General features: G+C 40.2%; 1 protein-coding gene across 1 annotated transcript in view; it reads left to right on the forward strand.

Annotated features, from left to right (window-relative positions):
• cdh13 (cadherin 13, H-cadherin (heart)) overlaps positions 1 to 25,088 on the forward strand; it is a 431,422-nt gene that overhangs the window by 324,596 nt on the left and 81,738 nt on the right. Inside the window, exon 9 of the mRNA XM_037766589.1 lies at positions 14,614 to 14,754. Coding sequence (XP_037622517.1) covers positions 14,614 to 14,754 — 141 coding nt within the window. The remainder of the gene's footprint in view (positions 1 to 14,613; positions 14,755 to 25,088) is intronic.

The following is a 25,088-nucleotide window of genomic DNA, read 5'->3' on the forward strand; positions in this document are numbered from 1 at the left end:
CTAGCTGAGGTTTTGGGATTTACACTTGCTGCCTTCACCTTCCCTCATTAATTGCCACTGCATGCTGTGTGAGATTTATTTTATGCTGGCATATTTACACAAGGTTTTATCCTTTTTTGTTTAATGTTACGGCTGCTTGGAAACCAGATCTTCTGGGAAATAAGTTTGTTTTAAAAAGAAAAAAATTAACTGAGAAAGAAGTGAAATGATGGCTTAAAGAACAATACAAATTCAGAGAGGATCTTTAGGGTGTATGTTGTTTGACTCACAAGGTCCTTAACAAATTAATATTCCAAAATAAAATGGTTTGCAGATATAGCAATCGATTTTGCAAGTTCAAGTTGCATTCCCCCAAAGCACATGTACATTTCTAATCTCAAGAGAGTCAACTCTGATCCAGATATTTAAATTAAGTAAGCAGGGACCCAAACAGTAGGCTTTTGGTCTGAACCGTACCAAAGTTTCACCACTGAGTGCAATCAGAAGTTGGTGTGACTGAAAGTTTGTTAATTTCGATGTAGTTATGTTCATCTATTGAACATGCAGTAATTGTGTGTAATACTAAAAAGTTGTTACTGTAATGCTATTAGTATCCCTGAGAGAATTAAATCAGAGCTGTGTATGCAATTATTAATTTGGTATTTCACACATCCCTCCATGTCATAAAAATATCACCAGGTAATATTAATGCTACTGCATCTGCTCTATGCTTCATACAGTGTTTATGCAATCCTCTGTTCTGAAAAGCTGTCTGCACACTGATGCTGTTTCTAATCTGCTGGCTGGAGCGTTTCCCACGAATGCTGCTAAGAGATACTATATAAAACTTACATGACGTTTTTCTGTGTGTAGGGGAGAGCGGGATACCAACTACTTTAAAAGAAATAAAAAATGTAAAATCTGTATGCTAAACACGTTACTCCACATGTGTATTAAACTGAGGAATCTCTGCAGTTTCTCCCGTAGGCCAGAAAATAAGCTTTCCAACAATATGTTTTTTGTATGTGGCATAAATGGAAACAGTACGGGAGAAGAAAAAATAACAAAGGAGCCAAAAATGTACATAGGCTCTGTATCTTTCTAAACTGTGAATAACTTGTGAGGAATAGTCAGAATGTTTCCACTTTAAGGTTGAAAGTGAAGAGGGTGCGGCTGAGTATGAGCATGATGAATGGCGTAGGCATAGTTGCTCTCTAACTTTCTAAAAAAGCTCCGTCCCAACTGACCCCGCTCTCACCTACTTTTTTTGTCATTTTAGTCTAAAAAGCTTTCAATTATTTTTTCGCTTCAATTCTATTTCCTTCCACAGTGATTGAGTGTTGGGCTCTGAGCACTGTCAAAACGCGGGTGACCTACACTCAGCACTGTTACTCATCCTGTGTAGACACAGACGGAGGACTGAAGCTGCCGCTCACGCTGCGCCTGCTGTGTAGGCTATACAGTGTTACATACTGTAGTGTGAGCAAGGATTTGTCAGTTATTATCACCCTGTTGTGGGAGTGATAGTCTGCAAGGACGGACCTACGGGGTGAAAAGCTTGACCAGTCCTCTCTCATGTATCAGTCTTTTTTGGTACGGTGATGTCCCCGGGGGGGGAGATGGCGTATCTCTGGTTCTTCTAAGTGTGAAAAATGCTTTTGGAGACAGAATCAAGCAGCAGCGATTCACTCCTTCAATGTGATGCTGTATCAGTGTGTTCAGCATCCAGGCTGGATCAGCCAGGCTCATTATTGTGGTCGATTAACTGTTCTCTAATTTGTATGTTATAAATGATGGAGGCTGGAGTCAAGATAATAGCCTGTGAGTTACACCTATGAGATGTCTTGTTAACCCTGAGCAGTAAATAGTCAATAATAGTCTGTATGCTAAACATGTTACTCCACATGTTTTAATAAACTGATTTACCATGGGTGCAGTTTCTCCCATGTATAATCACAGAACAGCTCAATACATGACATAAAAAAAGTACTTGTAATACCTTGTAATAAACGTTACATTTTGAACACAAACAAAACGGCGTCTTTAGGTTTAGGCAAAAAAAAAAAAACACTTGGTAAAGTTTAGGGAAAAACATCTTGTTTTGGCTTAACAACACAAAGACAACTACATGTCGTTGGTTTCACACAAGATGCAAACTCCAGCCTCCTGGGTGTAAACCCTGAGTGTCCCATACATCGTCCCCAACCTCCACTGCTATGGAGTTTCACGCTGTCTATACTACAGCGAAGGACTTCGACTTCTGCTCCTGTAATAATTACTACTGTCGCTAGAGTTTGCAGTTGTCTTCTTTTATACCTTCTTTCAGTGACTTACCATATGAATAGATGATAAAACCTACTAATGGGTGTAGGCCCCTACTGACCCACATCTATGAGGCTTATAGTGACTGATAACGCCTATTAGATAGCCTGACAACAGTCTAATCTGCTGTAAAATTGGACGTTGGGGCTTAAAGTGGAGAGCCAATGGCCCCTTCCCCTCTTCCTACCCCCCGTTCTGGCTCAGACCACAGCCATCTTGGAACTTAGCCTTCATTTTGATCTCAACTACACACCTTTTTGTGACGTTTTGTGTTTGCATCTTGCACGGTGGCAATGCTACCACGCTTACAAAAAAAGTCCATAGACAGACAGAAATATAAACACCTGGCAAAGTACTGAAAACCACCTCTGTGGTAGTTCCTGCTACAGAAGGTGTCTGCAGGACCCCATGACACACACAGACTCACGGTTTCAGGTGAAATCAATACTAGCGTCATTGTCGCGGCTGGTACATATATGCCAACCTCTTGAAATCGTTGGAGCCCCTTTAAGAGATGAGTGTAAAAAATATATCAGTCATTACACTCAGGAAATGATTTTTTAATGTTAAGGTGTGAACAGGGACCTTTGGGCATTTCACAGTCGACAACCTTTTACATCATGCTCTTCCTGTTCTGCACATGTAAGACTTGAAAATAATTAATGCGCAATCATTAATTTTCCATTTGATATTTCTTTGAGTTCAGTTTGAAGGGTTCGGTGCCAAAATGAAATGAATGAATTGAAAATTAATCAGTTAATAGCATTACAGTTTAGGTTAATGTATCCAACTCTGTTTTTGTCAAAGTTGAATCATTAAAAAGTGTCTTTCTCTGCATATTAGATGAACCAGAGGTGTTTTGATTCAGCACAATGCAGCAGCTATCAATATTCCTGTTTTGAATTACAGAAGAAATGAGAAGGGGGGGAAACCCGTAAAATGAAACACTGTTATCAAAGTGTCACCCTCCCACGACCACCCCCGTATGCCTCTTGCTCTCTCCTCTGGGTGAATGCTAACCATGCTTAAGAGGCTGATGAAAGAAATAGATCACTTGCGTAGGTTGCAGTGGCCCAGATAAGGGCCTCACGTGGCTGCCATCCTCCTGTAATTAACTATTGTCAAAGTGATTAATCATATGTCTATAGAGGTGGAGTGCGGGAGGCTGCCAGCGACCTGTGAGGTGAAGTGGAGCTAAAATGTTTGAGAGAAAGTTTAGAGTCTAATTATTGGTTTAAAAAAAAAAAGAAGCAATGCATTATGCATTACTAAATGAAACATGAAACTGTAGTTTACACCGACATGACAGCGTCACTGTCATGTGTAAAACACACTGTGACTTGAGTACCTGAGTTACAAACGCTCATGTCAGCCATCACCAACACACCCATTCACGCACACCTGCTGTGCATCAGAATGAAGCCCCTGTAATGGTGAAGTACATGAAAGGAATAGCGCACTAGTGATCCCAGCTTGAAGTGTGTTAACTGTAAACTGGTTTCACTCTAGTTGATCTGTGATCTGCATCTTGCTGACTCTCTCCGACGTCCCATTGAGCACAGCAACGTAGCCAGCATGACATTACCTAATGAGCTGTCTACTCTACTGTCCAACAAAGCCCCCCACCCTCCCATTAAAAGTTCTGAGCATCCGGAAGAAGGTATATTTAAAACTAAAGAGGTGAAATGAAGAAAAAAAAAAACAAGTATAGCTAATTTCATGAGAGATATCGATCAAGATGTTTTTTTTTGCCATGCTAGCAGAGTGGCCCTACAGATGGCAATGTCGGTCTGTTGGTGAGTCAGCCTGTCAATCAGACGGTCAACTACTCTTCAGTCCAGACTGAATTATCACAACAACTATTGGATGGATTGACATTTTGTTCCGACTTCACGGTGCCTAGAGCTGTGGTTCCCGACCTTTTTCTTTAGGGTCCCCCTTTTCTATCATCAAGTAAACTGACAACCTCTGACTAAGAGACATTTTATGTATATTTCCAATTATATTTAACAATATAAGCATATATAACAACAACAGTACAGAGCAACTGATAAACCATACAATTACCCAAATAGTGAACTCAATAACTGCAGAAAGTTTGTGTAAAACGAACAATTTGGATGCATTTTGAGCAGGTTATTTCCTGTGAACATTGCATCAGAGATGAGTTTTCCTGTTATTCTTCTAAGACTTTTAAATACGATTCTCTGTATTATATATGTGTAGGATTTTTTAACAATAATACATACTTAATATGCTTATTTTTTTGACGAATTTAGTGTTTTCTTCTCCCTGACACTTGGTCATTGTTCTTATTAGCTCTTTGGTTATTTGAACTGCATACTTTTCTAATGCAGGACGAGGCTGTTTAGCAGAGAGGAAAAGCTCTGTGAATATAGATTGTGTTCAGGTGCCCTTATCTTTAAAAATAATTTGATTTAGTTTTCTTCACAGAAATGCAGAAATGCTGAGGTATTGGCCATCTGTATATTTTTAAAATAAGTTCTCTTACCCCTCTTAAAATCAAGAAGTCCTCGTGACCACCATGAAGCTTTGGTTGTCCTGTGACTTTTCCTCTAGCGCCGCCAGCAGGTCAAAGATTGCACTTTTTCTGTGAATCTTAACATATGCTGGCACAAAATTTGGTACAGACATCCATGGTTTCCAGGTGATGTATCCTCCTGTCTTTAGTGATGCCCTGACTTTTCCTGAAGAGCCACCATGAGATTGACATCTGTAGTTTTGAGTGAAACGTCTAAGTAACTTTTGGATGGATGGCCATGAAATTGGTACAGACATTATGTCCCCCTCAAGATGAATTGCTGATCCCCTTATCTTTCCATCTTGTGCCATTCGATTCATCTAAAAATTGTAGCCACTAAACATCAGCATGTTAGCATCGCCATTGTGAGCATGTAAGCATGAAGTGTGCGTGTTAGTAGTGCATTCAGCTCAAAGCACAGATGTGTCTAAGTATGGCCTAACAGAGCTGCTAGCATGGCTGCAGACCTTTCGTCTTGTCTCTAGCTGTCTCTGCTCTTGCTTAAAGGATAGGTTCACAATTGTTCAAGTCTGTCTTAAAGGTGCTCTATATTATGTCCAGAGTATTAATATAGCAGCAAACACTATTAGCTATATAAAGATATAGAGGAGTATTGTCTACCTGAGCAGAGAATGAAGTTGCTCTCCCTCTGTGTGTGTTGTAATCTGAATTTCTCTGTGCTTTGTTTACGTAGCCGGGCCGGCTGCGTCTGCCTTTTAGTGCATTTTGGTGCATGTGAACCAAGCCCCCAGGAAGTGCGCCGAGCTTTGACGTAAATTATCGTAGTGGTCAAAATGGAATTCCAACTTTTGTGTCCATCACGTGATGCTATTGGGCTCAAAAAGACTTTTTCTCATAGACTTACATTGGGAAAGAGACGTCTGTAACGTCGGCGAATCATTTTTTAATAGAAATGCTATCAATCTCGCATTTAGCACCTTTAAAACAATGGTCAGTTCATCAAATGAATGCCTCAACAGATTTTGCTAAGTCATCCGCAGTTCTCATTATGTGCAAGAATGATTTGCAAGTTTATCTGAAGTTAATATTTGGCTTTAGCACTCTGAGTTTGTCAAATTTAGTGGATGGCTTCCAAAGTTACTGTCCTTTCAATATGAAATTCCCTCTGTGTTTTCTCTGAGAGTATTACCTTGCTAAGCTGCAGCGGAGGGATACTAACACAAAGAGAATTATTTACTAGAAGACTGTAACTTTGGAAGAAACTCACTTAATCTGACTAACTCACACTGCTCAAGCCTTCTACTATCTTCAGATAAACTTTGAAATACGTTTTTATATTGAACAGGGACTGTGGATCTTAAAAAATTGTGAACCTATCCTGTGAGTGATGCTGACAGAAAACAGGACAGTTACAGCTCTCAGTCTGAAAGCTTCATAAATATTAGTGTAACAGTTCCCACACATCACGGCGATCTAGAGAAAATGAGTACGAATGGGCTTTGACAATGACGGATGGAAACACTGGGAGGAACAATCTCGGGAGATTCATGAAGGCAAAGTGAACCTTGCATCCTGAAAAACTCATATTTTATACGTATTTGTTTTGCTCTCCTAAAACAAAAGTAAACCAAGAATGAAAAGCAGAAAAAAGAACTTGATTAAAGAAGGAACAAGACCAGTTTTGGAGGCCTCCAAACACACAGTTTTGTAGTCACATTATGAGACTGTCTTTTCAATGCCACAGAATGAAAAAGAAAAGGTTTGAAGTTTAGCCAAAAAGAGCTTTCCACCAGAAGAAAAAAAGGAAGAGAGGTAAAGAAATCAAGGTGATGAAGGTATAAAGGTGAGAGGAATAATGTTGCTCTTGTAGAAATGCTGTCACTAGGGGTTTTCATATAACTCGGTTTAACTCTGTTTAACTCTGTCATCATTTCTCTAAGCATTTGAAAAGATTCCTGAAGAATAGCCAATGGTTTTGAGCTGAGAGTGAGCACTAGTGAAGGGCCTGAGGAGAACAAAGAATCCACTGCCAATTTTATTATAATATCACACCCATTCAGAGAGTTAATGTGGTGTCTCAGAGATGTCAGGCCGCTCTCTTTCTCTCTCACTCTGTTCTCCTCCTTTCCTCACGTATCCCTCTCCATTCCACCCTCTCTCTTACTCTCATCCTCTCCTTTCTCCTTGCTTTGTGCCACGGATCAGCCCTTACTCGAGGGGCTTTGATGAAATCCTTTCAAGGCAGAATGTGACGGTCTGAAATGTCATTCTCCGATCAGATGTCTCTTAAACAAGGCCTGTCATATGATGTGGTGCGCTCGACTTCATTAGCTCTTTGTTCAGTTGATATGTCAGCTTTCACAAACACAATCGCTCAGCGAAATCACTTGTGGCTTCCTGGTTTTTTCTCCCACTTATGTTTTACAAAGAAAATTATACAGTAGTGGAAAGAAAGCGGTGTGGTTCTTCAGTGGATTATTGATATTCCTCTGATAGTCCAAGAGTTTGTCCAAGATCACACTTGTCTTCAATGACGCAAACTTGCTTTGACTGAACAAAGGTTATGCTGCCTTTGCAACACTCTGCTAAACTCTGCTGTAGTGCTGGGTTCTATCGTAGTATCAGTATTGAGATATGAATAAGAAGGTTTTCAGCCATGCTCACAGCATCACTCTAGGGACGGCAATGGCAGTTGGTCCACTACTATTGTCCAGACTGAAATATCTCAACAACTATTCCATAGAGTGCCATGAAAGTTTTATACAGTCACTCATGGTCCCGAGAGGATATTCCCTGACTTTTCCTCTAGTGCCACCATTAGGTTGACATTTGTGGTAAAATATCTCAAAAACCATTGGATGGATTCATAGACTGTATATAAGAAGTGGACGTAGTCACTGTGACGTTACTCATTTGTTTGAGGACTAACGTTTTGAAGTCTCCAATTCAACATTTTGGCTGTCGCCATCTTGTTTTTTTGCAACCAGAAGTGACACCAAAGGGTTGAGTAAGACATTTTCTGGCGACCAAAAAAGGTTATTAACTTTAATGAACTGGAAACACACTGTGAAAGGGTTAAAGTTATAAGACGAAAACACGGACAACTCCCAGACTTGACAACGCTGTGGTAGCGACCTGTCAATCATAAGGTAGCCATGCCATATAGCATACCCTGCTTTATGGTCTATTTGACTCTAAATTGGACCATAATTTACGAAGTGAACATCATGCTGTATTGAACAAGACTTTAAACTAGCGATTGAGACCATAAACTCATGTTTACAATGTTTACTGAGGTAATAAATCAAATGAGCAGTAGGGTCATTTTCTTATTGACTTGTAACAAACTTATTTTTGCAACCAGAGGAGTCGCCCCCTGCTGGCTATTAGAAAGAATGCAAGTTTAAGTCACTTCCACATTGGCTTCACTTCTCAGACCCGGAGGTAGACCACTAGATGGATTGCCCTGAAATTTAATTCAGACATTGATGTTCTCATGATTTGTTATAGGTCTGGTGATCCCTTAACTTTTCATCTAGCGCCATTATCAGATCAAATTTGTAATTTGTCAAAAAACTTTGGTTAATTACTAATTACCTGCAACAACTCCTGACATTTCCATCAGCCTCAGCTGTACTTGTGTGTTTAGCGCTGTTTAGCATATGTTAGCATGCTAACATGCTAAAGTAAGATGGTGAACATGGTAAACAGTACATCTGCTAAACACCAGCATGTTGGCATTGTCATTGTGAGCATGTTAACATGCTGACATTAGCGTTTAGCTCAAGGCACTGCTGTGCCGGTAGAGCCTTCACAGATGCTCTCATACTCTTTTCATTTACAATTAAGTAAATCAGTCTGACAAACATGAGAAACACATACAAAGATAATAGAGCAGATGTTTAATGCATTTAACTGCATTCCACTGTTATGTGATACATCTGAAAAAACTCTGACAAGCACTTCAACAACTAATTGTATAAGATTTCTATTGTATTGTGCTCCAAACCATTAATTTGCACAAAACTGTTTTATAAAACTTTAATACAATATGATCATGATTACAGTAAATGTACAATATGAAAAGACATAATCAATACTGTATAGACGGAATATTACTGTAGGTTGACCACCAAAGCTTTATATAATTATGTAACATATCCTCATACAACAGTTCGTATGATATCTCAAGAAAAGTTATTCCTCATTTTTCGTGTGTTTTCCTACGAATGTCCAACAACATGTGTTAATTTCCGCTTGTTACATGCATACAGTCTTTTCAAAATAAGCTTCCATCTTCACAGGAAACCACGAGGTTTGGTTTAGGAAAAGATTGACTTGGTTAGGTTTAGGCAACAAAATTAGTTAGTTAGGTTTAGAAAAAGATCGTGGTTTGGCTTAAAATAACTCCGGAAGTGACGTAACGTATGTACGGAAGTTACTTGACAAATAAATCAATGTTGACTTCTGGTTTCACACGGGGTACGAACCACCTGTCTTCTGGGCGAAAGTCTGGTATTTTTTGACTGACCCATCCAGCCCGACCACCTGTCTTTGTGTCGTTTGTCGCTCTTCATACTTGCTGGTTCACGATTACGTTGATTACATACGTATTGATTTTGCGAGATATATAAGGTGCAGTGCATTACGTTTTGTAGGTATAGCTACAAACGGTGAATCAGAACAGCCTGAATTATGAGCATGCTGCCATTCATTCCATTTTATCTACTTAAACCCTCAGGAGAAATCGCCAAAAAGTAACTTGTTTTCCGTTGACTATAACACTATTGCTGCTCACAAAAGCTTAATCAAGCGTTTCCAGACAAATTAACTAGGAGCTGAAAAATGAAGGGGCTGACTGAGAGGAGTGTCTCAATCAACACTATGCCAGTAGAAGTTTTCTGACACCTGGAGGGAAAATTCCCCGTTGCTGTAACTCTGTATCTCTAGTGAATTTGAACAGATTTTCTTGGCCAGGTACTTTCAGGGAGTTTATAATTGAGTTGAGACTCAGGAAATACTCATTAAGACGTTGTCAGTCGCCAGAGGAGGCCACGCTCAATGTGTTTAGACACCACTGAGACTGCAGGTATTCCAGAGCCCTTCTCTTCTCCAGCTGGAGGGCAAAAGTGTACTTTCCGCGTGCAGGTGCGCGAGTGTGTTTTACAGTCAGCGCGTGTGTGTATCCATGTGCGTTTGTTGTTCATGGGTTTAATAAACTCACAGGTCCATGGAGCACCATCTGCCTGCACAATGTTTGATCGAGCAGGAGCTGGTTGTGAGGGACACCCCTGTCACCCACTATGTGCACAAACTATTGATAGAAACACCTGTTTATTGTCTCGCTCCTTCCACAATCTCCCCTGGAGCAGCTGCTTGAACGGATGGAGTTTACGACAGAAGGGAAGCTCTAGCCTCTCTGCGGGTCATTTCTTCTGGATATAAAGTTGCCTGTAAATAAAAACAGACAGTTAAGAGCATTCAAATTGTTTCCCGTTCTGAGTTCATTGCAAAGGTCGGCGCTTGAGAATCCTGTTTTTAAAATGAAAATTTGGTCAGTGTAAGATTTGGAGCCTGAGCCTTCCATACATTATGTCGCTCCTGACCTCAATATGTAATTTCCGTGAATAGTTTATCACTGTCTAAGTTCTGGGTGATGTGATAATTAAAACGGGCCTCAAGGTGTCTACCCATTGATCGTTTGATCTTCCCCTGCCTGTCTCAGATGAAATTGACTAGAGCACTATCTATGATGAGGCAAACGGAGAACACACACGCACACACACACACACTCACTGACAACTGCCTCTACTGCTCAGTTTGACACTGAGCAGAGCAGAGGATTTGTCTACAACGTGAGGGGATGCTGGGTCACAGCTCTTTATAAGTAAACAATATCATCAACAATAATCAGGTTGACTGTCCACGAGTATAAAGATCCAGGACATGATGAGGCAGAGAAAAATGATGTAAACACTCTGGTGGGTTTAGGATAGTGTGTGCAGTAAACACCAATGTAAATGAAGGGGCTGAATATTCCAAACAATTACAGACTAGCTTTTATCATTGCCAACCAAGTGAGCTGGCATGACTGAAAGCATAAAAATAAACATGAAATCACAACTAATATAGCACTAGTGCTATTTTACTGCTACTGCTTAAATACAACCGTGCATTGTTGTAAAAAATGGCGTGAAATTGAAAGCTAAGAAAACATTTTTACAAGGAGCTTGAACAGTTGTCTAATGGAACCACACTGTTAAAAAACAGCCTCAGCTGGAGCAGTACATTAGCGGCCATCAGCTGGCCCATAAATGTCCTCCTATAGGCCTTTTACTTGGTGTGTTAAACAAGGGCATAATGAAAAGCCTTTCTGACAAACAAAACCAGGTAGAGCAAAAAAATAATGGAATTCCTGTCATTATCTGTTCCATAAAATAAGTAGGGATGTCAATCGATTCAAATATTTAATCGCAAATTAATTGCACATTTTTTATCTGTTCAAAATGTGCATTAAAGGTTTAATTTGTCAAGTATGTAATACTATACAAATACTATCAACATGGGAGTGGGTAAATATGCTTGCTTTATGCAAATGTATGTATATATGTATTATTGGAAATCAATTAACAACACAAAACAATGCAAATATTGTCCAGAAACCCTCACAGGTACTGCATTTAGCATAAAAAATATGCTCAAATCATAACATGGCAAACTCAAGGCAACAGCAGCTGTCAGTGTGTCAGTGTGCTGACTTGACTATGACTTGCCCCAAACTGCATGTGATTATCATAAAGTAGTCATATCTGTAAAGGGGAGACTCGTGGGTACCCATAGAACCAATTTTCATTCACATATCTTGAGGTCAGAGGTCAAGTGACCCCTTTGAAAATGTCTATGCAAGATTTAATTCGCCAAAATTTAACGTATGTCTGGAGCGCTATTTAGCCTCCTTCCCAACAAGCCAGTATGACATGGTTGGTAACATTGGATTCCTCGGGTTCGCTAGTTTCATATAATATACGTATCTTCACTCTAGCTTTTAAACTGAGCCCGTTACAATCTAAAAATTGCAAGTTGCGTTAATGCGTTAAAGAAATTAGTGGTGTCAAAACTAATTTGCGTAATTTGACAGCCCTATCTGTTACATAAAATAAGATTTTTGGATGATTTGGTTTTGGTTTTATTATTATTCAAAACAACAAATTGCAGCCTGATATTCTTTCTTTGTGTGTATAAGTGTGTATTCCACTGTGTTCGTATGCATCTCACTCCTCTGTGTTTAGTACCAGAGGTCGCTGAAAAGAGTATGCGTGTGCTCAAAGGTGAATCTACAATGCAGGAGAGAGCCCCGGCAGCATTTTCAGCGAGACAGAAGGATGAAGTTTATTAAGCATGTGGCAGTTAACACCCCCCAGTAGGGAGAGAACACTGCAGCTGATAAATAAATGTTGTCTTTACCAGCCCCTACCTCCTGTTATTTATACACCCGAGTCAACATTTCTATTAGGCATGAATAATGGCAACAAATGATTATCCCTGCTATGATCATTATGAATGCCTTGCTCTCGCCCTATGTATGAGCAATATTTCTCCAATTGTGATATAGATTACAAATGCTGGCAGGCCGGTAAATGAATTACATATCTAATTTGGACGTTTGCGCTTCGTGAAAGCTACTTTGTAATCAAGGACAGATCCCTCTCGCTGGCTTGTATGAGAACGTAGAATCATCAGACTTAATTTGTGTTGTAAGCGTGGACGACTTGGGCTCACTTTGGGTTTTAATAATCCTCCATCTTTCATCTCCTACTTCAAATCAACAACAACAATAACTAAAAATAGGTGTGAAGATTATTAAGGGTTGGAAAAGGCCACACAATCTCTAAGTCCCTGAACAACAGCTATGATTTAGCAGATTATGTTAAGGAAAACAGTTTGTCTTTTGAGGCAGGAAACTCTTGATCTGTGATGCCCAAAAGCATTGTGGAAGATGCGTACAATACCAGCTCTAAGCCCCTCGAGAATCTTTAAAATAGACGAGTGTAAACCGTGCATAGTATGCTTATTCTTTGATCCCATACTGCATAGCTTTAAGGACCCTTTATTTTCTCTCTCTTTTACTATCTGTTCTTACATGTATGAATTTCAAAATACGTATTCCTGACCTTTCCCTAGAGATGTCGCGAGTGTTTACTGGAGCTTTTAACACTGGTACATGAGCGTGAGGGTGCATATTTACACTATAATGATTTTTTCTCAGCCATTATCCAGTCAATTTGACGGTGGATTCAAGCCTCTGGTGGACTATTAGAAAAGCTTTCAAGCTTTGTCGAAGGGTCTTACAGCATTGTAAAACATGGTGATAAGTGTTAGCGTTTGCTTTAGGTGGATTAATTTAATCACTCACATGGCTACTCATTCATCTAGTAATGATTTTTAATAATTCGCCTCTCAAATAGATTATCTGAAGATTATCACCGCACACTAGCATGTGTGCATGTGTGTATGTACTGTATGAATCCTCCCTGATGCATAACTACTGCTGTATGACCTTGATTTTGTCTTTCATTCTGTTAAAGCGATTACTTGCACTGCCTCTTTGTGCCTTTAACTTTCTCTGTCCACCCATTCTGTTCTTGGTAGCCTTCTAAAGTCTTACTTTCTCCATTATTCCTCCTTGTTTCTTTCTGTCCAGAATTTACAACACCATCTTTCCTTATTTATTTTTCTTTTCTTCTATTATTTTATTATTTATTCCTTATGTATGCAACCCAATATCATGCCAAAGTGTGTAATAGACCCGCCTGTCCACCAGAGGATTGCATGTCAGTGTCACATTTTGCTTCGCTGAGGTGTGAACATTACATGCGTGTATGAAGGTGCAGTAGGCTACCAGCAGAGGGCAAGGTTTAGGAAAAAAACGTCACGGCTGGGCTTAAAATAAGTGTGTAAAATTCGTACGGAAACAACATAACATCAGTACGGAAAACACGAACAAACGTCTCCTGGTTGAAAGTCCTGTGTTTGTTGGACCCATCCACCTCCCCTCCCATCCAACAAAAGCAATCTTTCTCCCTTTTTATTACATGGCTGTATTGAATACTCAATTCTGATTGGTTAATCAATGCGTTATGTGGTCTGTAATTTCTGTATAACAGACTGTTGCTATGTATAGCAGACTGTTGCTATGTATAGCAGACCGTTGCTATGGGCGCAGCTCTGGTATCGAACTCTGGCGGATTGTTTTTGTGTCAAAATATTGATTGCTTAAGTAAGTAGCCATGTAATAAGAGGGATAATGTACAGCTAACGGGTCGTTGTTGTGAAAGAATCCCCTTCGGGGCGATGACAGAACCCTCCACTTCGCGCTGGGGTGCGGCATCGCCCTGTCGGTGATTCTTTCACAACAATGACCGGCTCGCTGCACATTATCCCTTACTTATTCTACGTCACTAGCTCTGAACGTAGCATATTCACATGGATGCATTTATAGTGCAGTCAGTACAGACTGCATGCTGTGAAAATTACTACAATTACATGTCATTCACATGCCTTTTCCTGCAACCAGGCTTGTATAAATTATATGCATTATATATATATATATATATATATATATATATATATATATATATATGCAGTTGTTTTCACTGAGTATTATCCTCTTTGGTTTTAATTTGTTTAATTCAGTGTATTTTCTCTGTATCTCGACATCATTGAAATGATTTGAAATTGAAATTTCTGGTCCATGTATTCATCTATATCTCACTTTTTAAACTCTGAATCACTGTGTGTTTATTCTCCAGACACTACCGACCACAACATACGAGTTGGAGATTGTGGCCAAGGACATGTCAGGAAGTGAGGTGGGCTTAACAGGAACAGCCACGGCTACCATCACCATCACAGACAAGAACGACCATGCCCCCGAGTTCACACATCCGCTGGTGAGAAACATCCCTCTTTTTTCCTCGCTATACTTCTTTTGAAGGGTGAATTTTCTTTTTAGTCCCTTTGTTGCTCGCATGTAGCTTCTACAAACATGATGCGGGGAAAGGTGTGTTTGTTTACCCCTCCAGGGAGTTCAGAAGTCAGGGTCAGTTAGAGCTGATAGATAGATAGACTGCATTTCCTCAAGGATACAGGTCACATCAACAGGGCAGATACTGCCCAAATGCAAGCTGGAACTGAGGTCTCCTGGTTGAGGAAGGGCTCTCTAACCAATTTGTTGGATTATCAAGACATGTGGTGAGTCCGTTCAATCACAATTACAGTCAAGTCTACTTAAATTTGTTTTCTAAATGATTTAGTAGAGAATATGACTTTAAAGTGACTGTTATTACTCTGCAGATTACAAGCAAATTTCTTTGGTCCACTCAGATTGTGGATGGTCCCTGCTTGGCGGCGTACTTACATTACAATCATTGCCCCTCAGACAAGAGGTCACTTTTTTGTTGTGGAAATTGAATGTTTTGAAATGCTCTCTATTTGAAATGTTCTCTCTGGGGTGTGGGAAGGAGGTCGTAAGTAACTCTGATGACAAAACTTAGCCGAGATCCTTCCATCTGCCAGATGTCACCCCAGCTGACGTAAGCATCGTGCAAGTCCAAACCACTCTTTCCAGCTTGTCCTTTGTTGATGGGGATTTCATACACAGTTAAAGGCCACATTAGTCTTGGTAGTATCCCAAACTGGAAGCACAACAGCTTGAGTTTCCCTGGCATCAAGGTCTTGTTGATGCAAGCTGTGTGTGTGTTGGTATTTTTTTTTATTTGTTCAAACTGCTCAGTGTCCCTCAGATTTGCATCATATCATTGGCCCAAGTGTTTCACTGGCAGTTGGGACGGGTGTTCTGTCAGTATGAAATCTTTGATCCGTGACTTGACCTTTGACAATGGAGATGCTTTGGCACTTCTTGGGCTTGTTTCTTGGGGACAGTTGTCGTCAGTGTTGTTATATCGTCCACATGGGCTCATATAGGTGTCAGCCACTGACCAAACTTTAGCCATTTGTCTCCCACAACCCATTTCGAGGCTCTGATAATGAAATCAATTGCCATAGTGAAGGCCTACTTCCAGTGGTTGCCAAGCTGTGGTGAAGTCTGATGCTTGCCGGAACCTGAAAGAATTCAAAAGCAGTCCGCAGTTGGAGTTGAGGAACTGATCCATAGGCACTGGCCTGGTGAAGAAACACATACAGAAGACATACAGATCCTTTCCTTCTTTCTTAGCAGTCTGGATTTGATGCCATATGATGCTGGTATGTTCAAGGCATCCAGAGAAGCCTGCTATGCCAGTCTGTTAGATTGACATATCAATGAAATTGTTTTGTTTCAGATGCTTTGCAAGTCTTTGCTCCAACACACTGAACAAGATGTTGCTGTCTGTCCTTAGAAGGTTTATTTGGTGAAACTTTTTGAAAGTGGTCAAATTATTTTCTTTTGGGATCAGCACCTTGCTCTTCTGCAGGCTTCCGGGATAACTTGCTTTTCCCACACAACCCTCAGGTTTCTCCAGAGGAATTTTAGAACATCCTGGGCATTCTCATATACGGAACACCGTTAGGGCCTGGTGCAGATGCCGATCTTGCCTTCCTCAATGCCTCTTTCACTTCACTTAGTTTGGAAGAGCTGATGTCAATTTGGTGTTTTGGGGGTGACAATGGTGGGACATCATCAGGGACAAATATCAGTTCATCTTTTAACTCATCTGTGTGGATGGTTTTGATGTGTCCTTCAACCTCCTCTTTTATGCTTTCAGGGATCAGCTTTTTCTTTTGCGAAGATGCCTTTCACAAACTTAAAGGGATCTTTGAAGAAGTCTGTTCTTGCCTTTTCCTTCTTTTGGCGTCGTTTCTCCATTCTCAACACAGTTTCAAGAGCCACTGTTTTAGGTCCTCTTGAAGGAGGTTGATGCCCCCCCTTTCTTCTGCAGTTGATTTATTCCACAGCTTCCTCAGGCGTCTTCTTTCTTTAACAAGTCGTTGGATTTCCTGAAGACGACAGGACTTGGTGGGGGCGGCTGTGGCTCAGAGATAGAGCAGTTTGTCCACCAATCGGAAGGTCGGTAGCTCATTTCCCTCCGTTCACATGTCGAAGTGTCCTTGAGCAAGATACTTAACTCCAAATTGTTCCCGAAGGCTGTGCCATCGGTGTGTGAATGAGTTTTTAGATTAGATTCTGATGAGAAGGTGGCACCTTGCATGGCAGCCTCTGTTATCAGTCTTTACTACTGTATGAATGTGTGTGTGTGAATGGGTGAACGCTGACATGTAGTATAAAGCGCTTTGAGTGGTCAGAAGACTAGAAAAGCACTATATAAATGCAAGTCCATTTACCATTTTCCATTTTATTTGGGGAGGGCAGGCATGTCTTTCCTGCTGAGTTGTTCCTTCACTTCAAACCAGTTCTTAACCTAGCACATAGGGACCTCTGTAACACATTATATAAAGCTCTGCGTAGTAATTTTCTTTGATTTGGATGTAATTTCTGAGCTTTGGCTTATTCAGGATATCATTCTTCCATTGTTCCTTATGGGTCCTTAGTAGTTTACTTTGACAATATTTATATTACACTGCAAATTATTCCTGAAAATAAAATGTAAAGCAGAAAATGAAAATATTGCAGAAACGTCTCTTGACTGTGAGTAACTGTGTGCTCTGTCATAGTTAAAGTTCTTTTTGTTTAACCGTTCCTCTGGAAACTGGACCAGGCAGTTCCACAGACAAACTATTTCACATTTCTGCTTTACAAGACATGACACCCATCCCATGTCCCCTTCAACAGCCTGTAATAATTCCACCCGTACTACAGCACATGTCATGTCATACCAATCTGCTTCTCTGGGTTTCTCTATTTAACAGAAATACTGCTTTTATTTGCCAAAAAAATTCAATTACTTCTGCTTTGGCATTCTTTCAATCCGTTGTCAATCAGCTGCTCCCAATGACACTCGACACTTCCTGCCGATCAGGTTTATTGATTTTTGCCAAGTAGTTACATACATGATATTTGACTCTGGTTATATGCAGCTCTCTCAATGTACTTGCACAGAATAGAAATAGCAGCTAGGAACAATAATGACTAACAATAAAATAAGAATGAAATAGTAAAATAAAATAAAATGCCTATACACATGTCAAGTATTCTGGAAGTTGTAAACAATACAAATAGTGCAAAGAAATAAATACTGGATGGAAATACAAGGACTGGATGATTATGTACAGTATGCACATGTATACTGTATGTACAGTGATATTTATGTTGGCATGCAGTGATAGATGATATGTACATATTAAAAACAAATGTATTAAAGACTGTAAATTCTAATTTATAATGGTAGCAGTGAATATTTTGGTGTTAGAAGGTTATTGACAGCGTATGCCTGATTAAGTGTCCATCAGAGTGACGGTCTGAGGGATGAAACTGTTCTTGTGTTAATGCTCTTTTAGTCATCAAAATGCTTTTAATGTGAAACACCTTTGCAGGAAGTGTTAAGGTCCATTGACATTAACTTATCACTCGTCAAAAGAACAGCAAAGTAGATGCTATTGGTGTTAATTAGTGAGTTAGGGCAGTATTTCTGTTGAAAAAGAGAAAGTCAAGGCAACAGATTGGTGGGTGTGACATGACTTCGTTGTTGTACAGATGGAATTAGTTCTGTGAAGAAAAACTACGGCAAGAATAAATTGAAATGGGAGCAGAAAGTCGCCTGCACCTCGCACACATACCGCCACCTACACATTTCACGTACATGTGTGTTTTCACCCACTCAGGACTTATCTAGCTCAGTGTGACCGTTCGCTTTGTCACATTATTTCTGTCCTTGTCTTGTAAAGGTAAAGCTCAGAAAATGTCCAGCAGAGATCACAGGGTGTGCATGAGTGTGTAAAGAACATATGTGACATGTATCAGTGTAACTGGGTGGTATGGGTGCAGAGGAAAGATAAGGGAATCTGGGAGCAGGCGTGGGAGTAGATGTGTTATGGTTCAGTGATGGTTTGTTTAGTCAGCAATGCCTTAAGGCATTCGTGAAAAGCTAACAGACTCAACCGGTGCCTGGCAGTCATGCTATAAAATAAAACGTACATGTACAAAAAAATAGCACACACTAAATCGCACCTATTGGCCATTTGTGCCACCTCATGATGAATTTGTCAAAAGCTGCTGCAATGGCTGTTTTTTTTTCTCTCCTTCTCACCTTTGCAGGTGAGAAAACACACAAAAAAAAGAATGAGGTGTCGTAGAAAAAGAGCCTCCGTGTGCCTTCAGGTGCAGTTGTAACACTGACTTGTGTTGTTCTTAATGGAAATGCCTGCAGCTGTTGTCAGGTTTTGAGACACATCACGCTTTGCCCCACTCAAACCAACCCTACAGCCCTCCCATGATGCATTGGGGTGTCAGGGGAGCTTGTAAGGAGCGCAGCTCAGATGTGAAATGTTACAGCTCAGAGGGCTCGGTGGGGCCGTGCAGAGTGCACCATGTCCGTGTCCCAGTTAATGTTCTCATTTCTCACTGGGAAGAGATCCGTTTAACGGTGTGGAGAAATGGAGCTTTTAAAAAACAAGTGTTTGAAGACGCTAATCTCCCCGTATAAATCCTCTACCCTCCACTCTCCCTGACCGCCTCCAACCTGCCCATGAATCAGCTCTGACCTCTCAGATGACCGGCATCACATTGTGAGTGTGCTTGCGAGTGCGTTATCTGCGCTGCGTTTGAGTCAGCACCAGCTCTCAAGTTTTCACCGTATAAATTATTCAACTAAATATTCAAGTCTTTTCATAGAACTTTCCAAAATCCCTTCCTTCAGAAGAATCTCGAGTTGTCTTTTTCTGAAGACACCACCTCCTGCAGACGAGATGTAAGCTTTAAAATCTCCTCCTCCAGCTTGTTTGCAGGATTCAAGCAGAGAAAGATAGAGAGAAGGATAAAAAGATGAGTAGAACGAGTCCAACATAGAAGGAAAGAGAGAGAGTAAAAGAAAAAAAAACAAATGAATGTTCAGGAAGTGAGTTCCTGCCTGCTATTATTCATTAAATCCAGTCTAGCTGGGCTTTATGAGTTGACATTTGTTTGAATTCAGCAAACATAATCCCCATGTAGGGTGCCTCTGTTTTCCCTCAGACCTACCTACCACAGCTCTCTGCGCAGAGACAGCTATTCATAGCTTGTGAAGTCTTTGCCTCAGACCACCACTCCACTCTCGCGTACATCCTCAGATCAGCCAGCAGGGAATCTGTTCTCCTTTTTCCTCCCTAATTCATGTCTCTGCATTGAAGTTGTTGAAGTTATACTTCATGTAAAAGAATTATAAAACAAGTGAGCATTACTTTTCGTGCATTGAGAAGGAATAATGATCAGCTCCTGAATATGCTTTACAGTATATGCTGTCATTAGCTGTAGTTCCTCTCGTTGTGTGATCAACTAGTTTGGAACCACAAGTTCTTGCACTGATTTGTTTTCCTTGTGTTATTTTGAAAATTATTATCAAGGAGCTTCTTGTATTGTAGAGCCACAGTGGTATGTTGAGAGAAAGTGGTACACTGTAGTATAAGCGCCATAACTCTCATGCCATTCAAATGTTTTGTTGAGGATTTTTCTAATTAATCAAATTCAACGAAGCTGTAAAATATTTCCATTTTTGTCAGAGTATAATAAACAATACAGTATAGTATCAATAATGAATAACATTTGTAGACTAGTCAGAACAAACACTATGGATATATAATGATTTCTTTAATTTCATCAAGCAAACAATCAATCAAGAACTCTATTGTCATTATGCCATCATAACAAAATTGCAGTTGCGTCAACCTCAAATGGTGCATTGTATTAAAAGACTTCTCACATATTTACAAGGAATAAATCAGGCACAAATGAGACACAAAAGTGTAGAATCTGAGCAATGTAAATACAAAAGTATAAGCAATATGAGTATAATATAATAAAGCTAAAATACAACTAACGAGTGTGCAAACATCTGCAAGTCCAGTAAGGAGTGTTGTCAGACTGAAGAGATGTCTGAGGTCAGTAGTGCCACAGCTTTTGGAAAGAAGATGCTCCAGTGATGGCAGCTCAATACCAACAATGTCCTGTGCAGGTTTCACAACATGCTGGAGGACTTTAAAGCAGCTCCTCAGTAGAGAAAAGCTGCTGTATGCTGCAGTACGACCTTCACTGATAATCACTGATGCAATATTGCAATAAGAACATATGGAAAATGCATAAACCCTTTCATAAAAAGATGTAAGAATTAGCTGAGCACCATGCCAAACTGCCAGTTCTTTTCTCCTTACTGAATTATTTTTTCAGGATGGATGATTCAGTGTAATCTATCTTCCATTTTTTAACATCATAAGCTAAGGTATCCTTTCTTAGTATGAAATTTATTACATTTTGCTTCTGTAGGGGATTGGTCTCTGACCTGATTAATTTTTATAGCGAGGTTCTAATCCTGTTTTTATGAGGAGGAGAAAAAAAATGATATGGAGTCCCTTGGAAGCTGTGTCGTCTGAAAGGTCAGATATGTATGTTCCTGTAACGAAGATGAATATTTCTCCTGATGAATTGTATCTGCCAATCAAACCTGGTTATATAATCTCTATGTGTTTACTTGTGTGCTGTGTTGAATTTGAGCCCAGGAGACCGGTGTTCATGTTCCATTTGAAAGTCAACATTGATTTATTTGTCATAACTTTCGTACTTAAGTTACAGCACTTCCGGAGTCATTTGACCAAACCACGATCTTTCCTAAAGTTATCTAAGTAGTTTCTGTCACATAACTTCTGTACTTAAGTCACGGCACTTCTGGTGTTATTTAAACCCACACCGCAATCTTTTCCTAAACCTAACCAAGTAGTTTGTTGCCTTAGCCTAACCTCAATCTATTCCTAAACCTAACTAAGTAGTTTTATTTTGAAAAGACTGTAGCGGAAATTGGCACATGCGTCACGTGATGCTGGATATTCATAGGAAAAAGCACAAAAAAGACGTTGTTGAAAGTCGTCACGGAAAAGAAAGGGAAATTTGTGTCTATGTACGCAAATCTAATAGATTCAATTTCATGTCTATTTCCTGTACTGCTGTGTGACTGTGTAGTGATATTACTACTAGTGTTGCTCACACTGTATCGGGGATCTTCTGTGGACATTGTTAATCTTGTGGGCCAGTTGATGGTATCAGAGCAGACGCTGGCATGCCCTTGTCTTCTTCCACACTGCGCACCTTTTTGCCCTTCACGTCTCTCTTCCTCCTCTGTTATATATACTGATCCTCCCTTCATTTTCTTCCTCTGCGCTTGCACTCCTCCTTTCCTCTCCTCTCCTCTCTGCTAATTCAACGCCATGTCATGTCTGACTGGGCCTATTTCCCCCAGCTTCTCATAACAAGGCCATGATGGACCTTATCACTCCTGTCACTCAAACTCACTGACAGCCAGTCTGTGTTTTTTTTTCTCATTCAATTTTGCGCTCTTTCTCCGTGCTTGGCTGTCTTTCTGTCTGCTTCCCCCTTCTTCTTCTTCTTCTCCTCTCCTCTCCTTTCCTTCCCTCCCTCCTCTGTGATGACCAGGAGAATATGCTCAGCCTGCAATCCATCTGTCCCGCTGATAAAGACGTTAGCGGTGATGGGTGTAGCACTAGGCGCAGGGCAGCAGGGCCCTGTCAGCGCCGGTCTGTCTCGGGGGATGGCTAACGGGTGTCAAGGATTAGTCCGGGCCTTGCATGATTGCTTCACTAGCTCTGAGATACACACGGTGCTTACCCTGGGTGATACGGTGGCGTAGTTGGCCAGAAATCTCTGTCACAAAGAGGAAGGAATGGGAAAAGGATTTGTGCACTCTACGTTAGGTTAGGGGCAAAGAAGGACGAAGGTACATGCGTGTGTGTGTGTGTGTGCATGAGTGGGTGTGTTATTCGACACATAGAATGCAGGGATCAGGTTAGAGTGAGATGTGGTGAGATATAAAATGTCCTTGAAACTTTTGCAATCTGAAATTTTATTATGTTGGTCAGCTCTTACTTTTACTGTAGATAAAGAATTATATTTAGAGAATAAAAAAAAGGTCTCTTGCCAAAGCATTTCTGATCCACGCGTAAGATCATATTTGCATACATTTGCAAATATATTTCATTCTACATTTGCTCAGTTATGTCATCATCCGGTATTTGACAATGGTCATTTTTATTACTTCATGTCAAGCAAGCGTGCTGCATGAAACAGGTAATCCATGAAGGGTATACAGTATTACCAGGTCATTTTATTCAGATGTGGTGTGTGATGCATCTTCACTCCCCCAGTCTCTAATGATATGTTTCCGCAGCATGGTACAGCTCTGCTCGACTCGACTCACAGCCCGGTCGAAATAAACGGTGTATGAATAGCACGGTAATCGCAAGTCATTTCATGTGCAATAAGAATGCCGCTCTCGCTTCTATAGCGTGTCATTTGTACGCCATGTAGTCTGTACTGACTGCAATGTAAACACATCCGTGTAAATATGCTACACTAGGAGCTAGTGACAAAGAATATATAAAGTGAGAAAGACTACTTATGGTGGGCGGGAGGGGAGATGGATGGGTCCAACAAACACAGGACCGACCAGGAGACCGTTGTTCGAGACCAGTGTTTGTGTCCCAAACATTTGTTGAGTTATTTTGAATTTACAATAGTGACGTTTGTGACATGTTCTTTAGTGATGTTTGTGACGTGTTTTCCGTACTTTTGTTATGTTGTTTCCGTACGTATTTTACTTTGTTTACGTACTTATGTTAAGCCCAACCATGATGTTTTTCCTAAACTAAGTAATTTTGTTGCCTAAACCTAACTGCAGCTGTTACCATAGTTTTGTTTTGTGGCGTGATATATATGTAATATCGTGATATATCTACACGGGTTGCAACTCGATTCACTTTTTGGTACCAGGTGCTTTTTTACTATTCGTTTTCCACTGCGGATCACCCCCTCAGTGTAGGTGTGATTCTCAGCTGACGTAGCAAAGCTGTGTGGAACTGCTGTGACATTATCTTCAATGCGACACTCGCTGAATCCTTTCATTGACAACCAAACAGAGGAACGTCTGCAGTGTATGTCATAGTTTTGCAGACTGCTATTTTTTTAAAACATCTGGTTCAAATTAATAAAAAAATTGCGATTGCTATTGACGGTAGCTTGGCTATTTAAAACTGGCAGGTTTGCTTAGGATGTCCTGTGCCGCACTAGTTACAATTCTCTCTGAGCAATCAGTCGTCTGCAGTGTTTTAACTCCACCTTCAAGTTTCGGCTCAGCTCGCTTGGAGCCTCATATGAGGTGGTACATTAAAAAAGTAGGTACAAGGTACTATCCACAACTTTTGCTAATGGAAAGAGAAATAACCATTCGTATGTGTAAGGAACTGAACTGGACTGCTTGGTGGAAACGCGGCTTAAGATACAGAGTGACGAAGCACTAAAAATAAGTGGAAAAGATAACATGAAATAGCATCAGGTGTGCTGTCCCTCAATTATGAAGTTTGCCCAGAAGAATGTTGATGTGTTAGAAATCACAATGCCAGCTGCCCGTCTCCACACAAGCTCTCGATGGGCTTATTTGAAAAGGCTGCAAGCTTTTCCCATTTTTCTATTTTCTGAAAAATTATAACATTTTATATCACCTTTTCATCCCCTTCTTTGAGAGAGGTTGCAGAATGAAACTTTAAACCTGCAATAAACTGATGCTACTGGTTAATTGTCATTAACCATTAAATGAGGTTACATATAATTTCTCATTGTAAAATACCAATCTGCACCATATTGTAGATAAAGAATGTGTAGCAAACATAAAGAAAGGATTAAGTAACCTATATGGCGTTTTGTCCCCAAACAAATAAAAACTAGGGCTGTCAATCCATTAAAATATTTAACCAAGATTAATCACACATTTTCTCTCTGTTCAAAATGTACCTTAAAGGGAGATTTGTCAAGTATTTAATACTTATCAACATGAGAGTGGACAAATATGCTTGCTTTATGCAAATGTATGTATAGATGTATTACTAGAAATCAATTAACAACACAAAATAATGACAAATATTGTTCAGAATCCCTCAAAGGTACTGCAGTTAGCATAAAAATAAATGCTCAAATCATAACATGGCAAACTCAAGCCCGACAGGCAACACCAGCTGTCAGTGTGTCAGTGTGTTGACTTGACTATGACTTGCCCAAAACTGCAAGTGGTTATCATAAAGTGGGCATGTCTGTAAAGGGGAGACTCGTGGGTACCCATAGAACCCATTTTCATTGACA

This window comes from Sebastes umbrosus, chromosome 4 (genome assembly GCF_015220745.1).
Source record: "Sebastes umbrosus isolate fSebUmb1 chromosome 4, fSebUmb1.pri, whole genome shotgun sequence".
NCBI lineage: Eukaryota > Metazoa > Chordata > Actinopteri > Perciformes > Sebastidae > Sebastes > Sebastes umbrosus.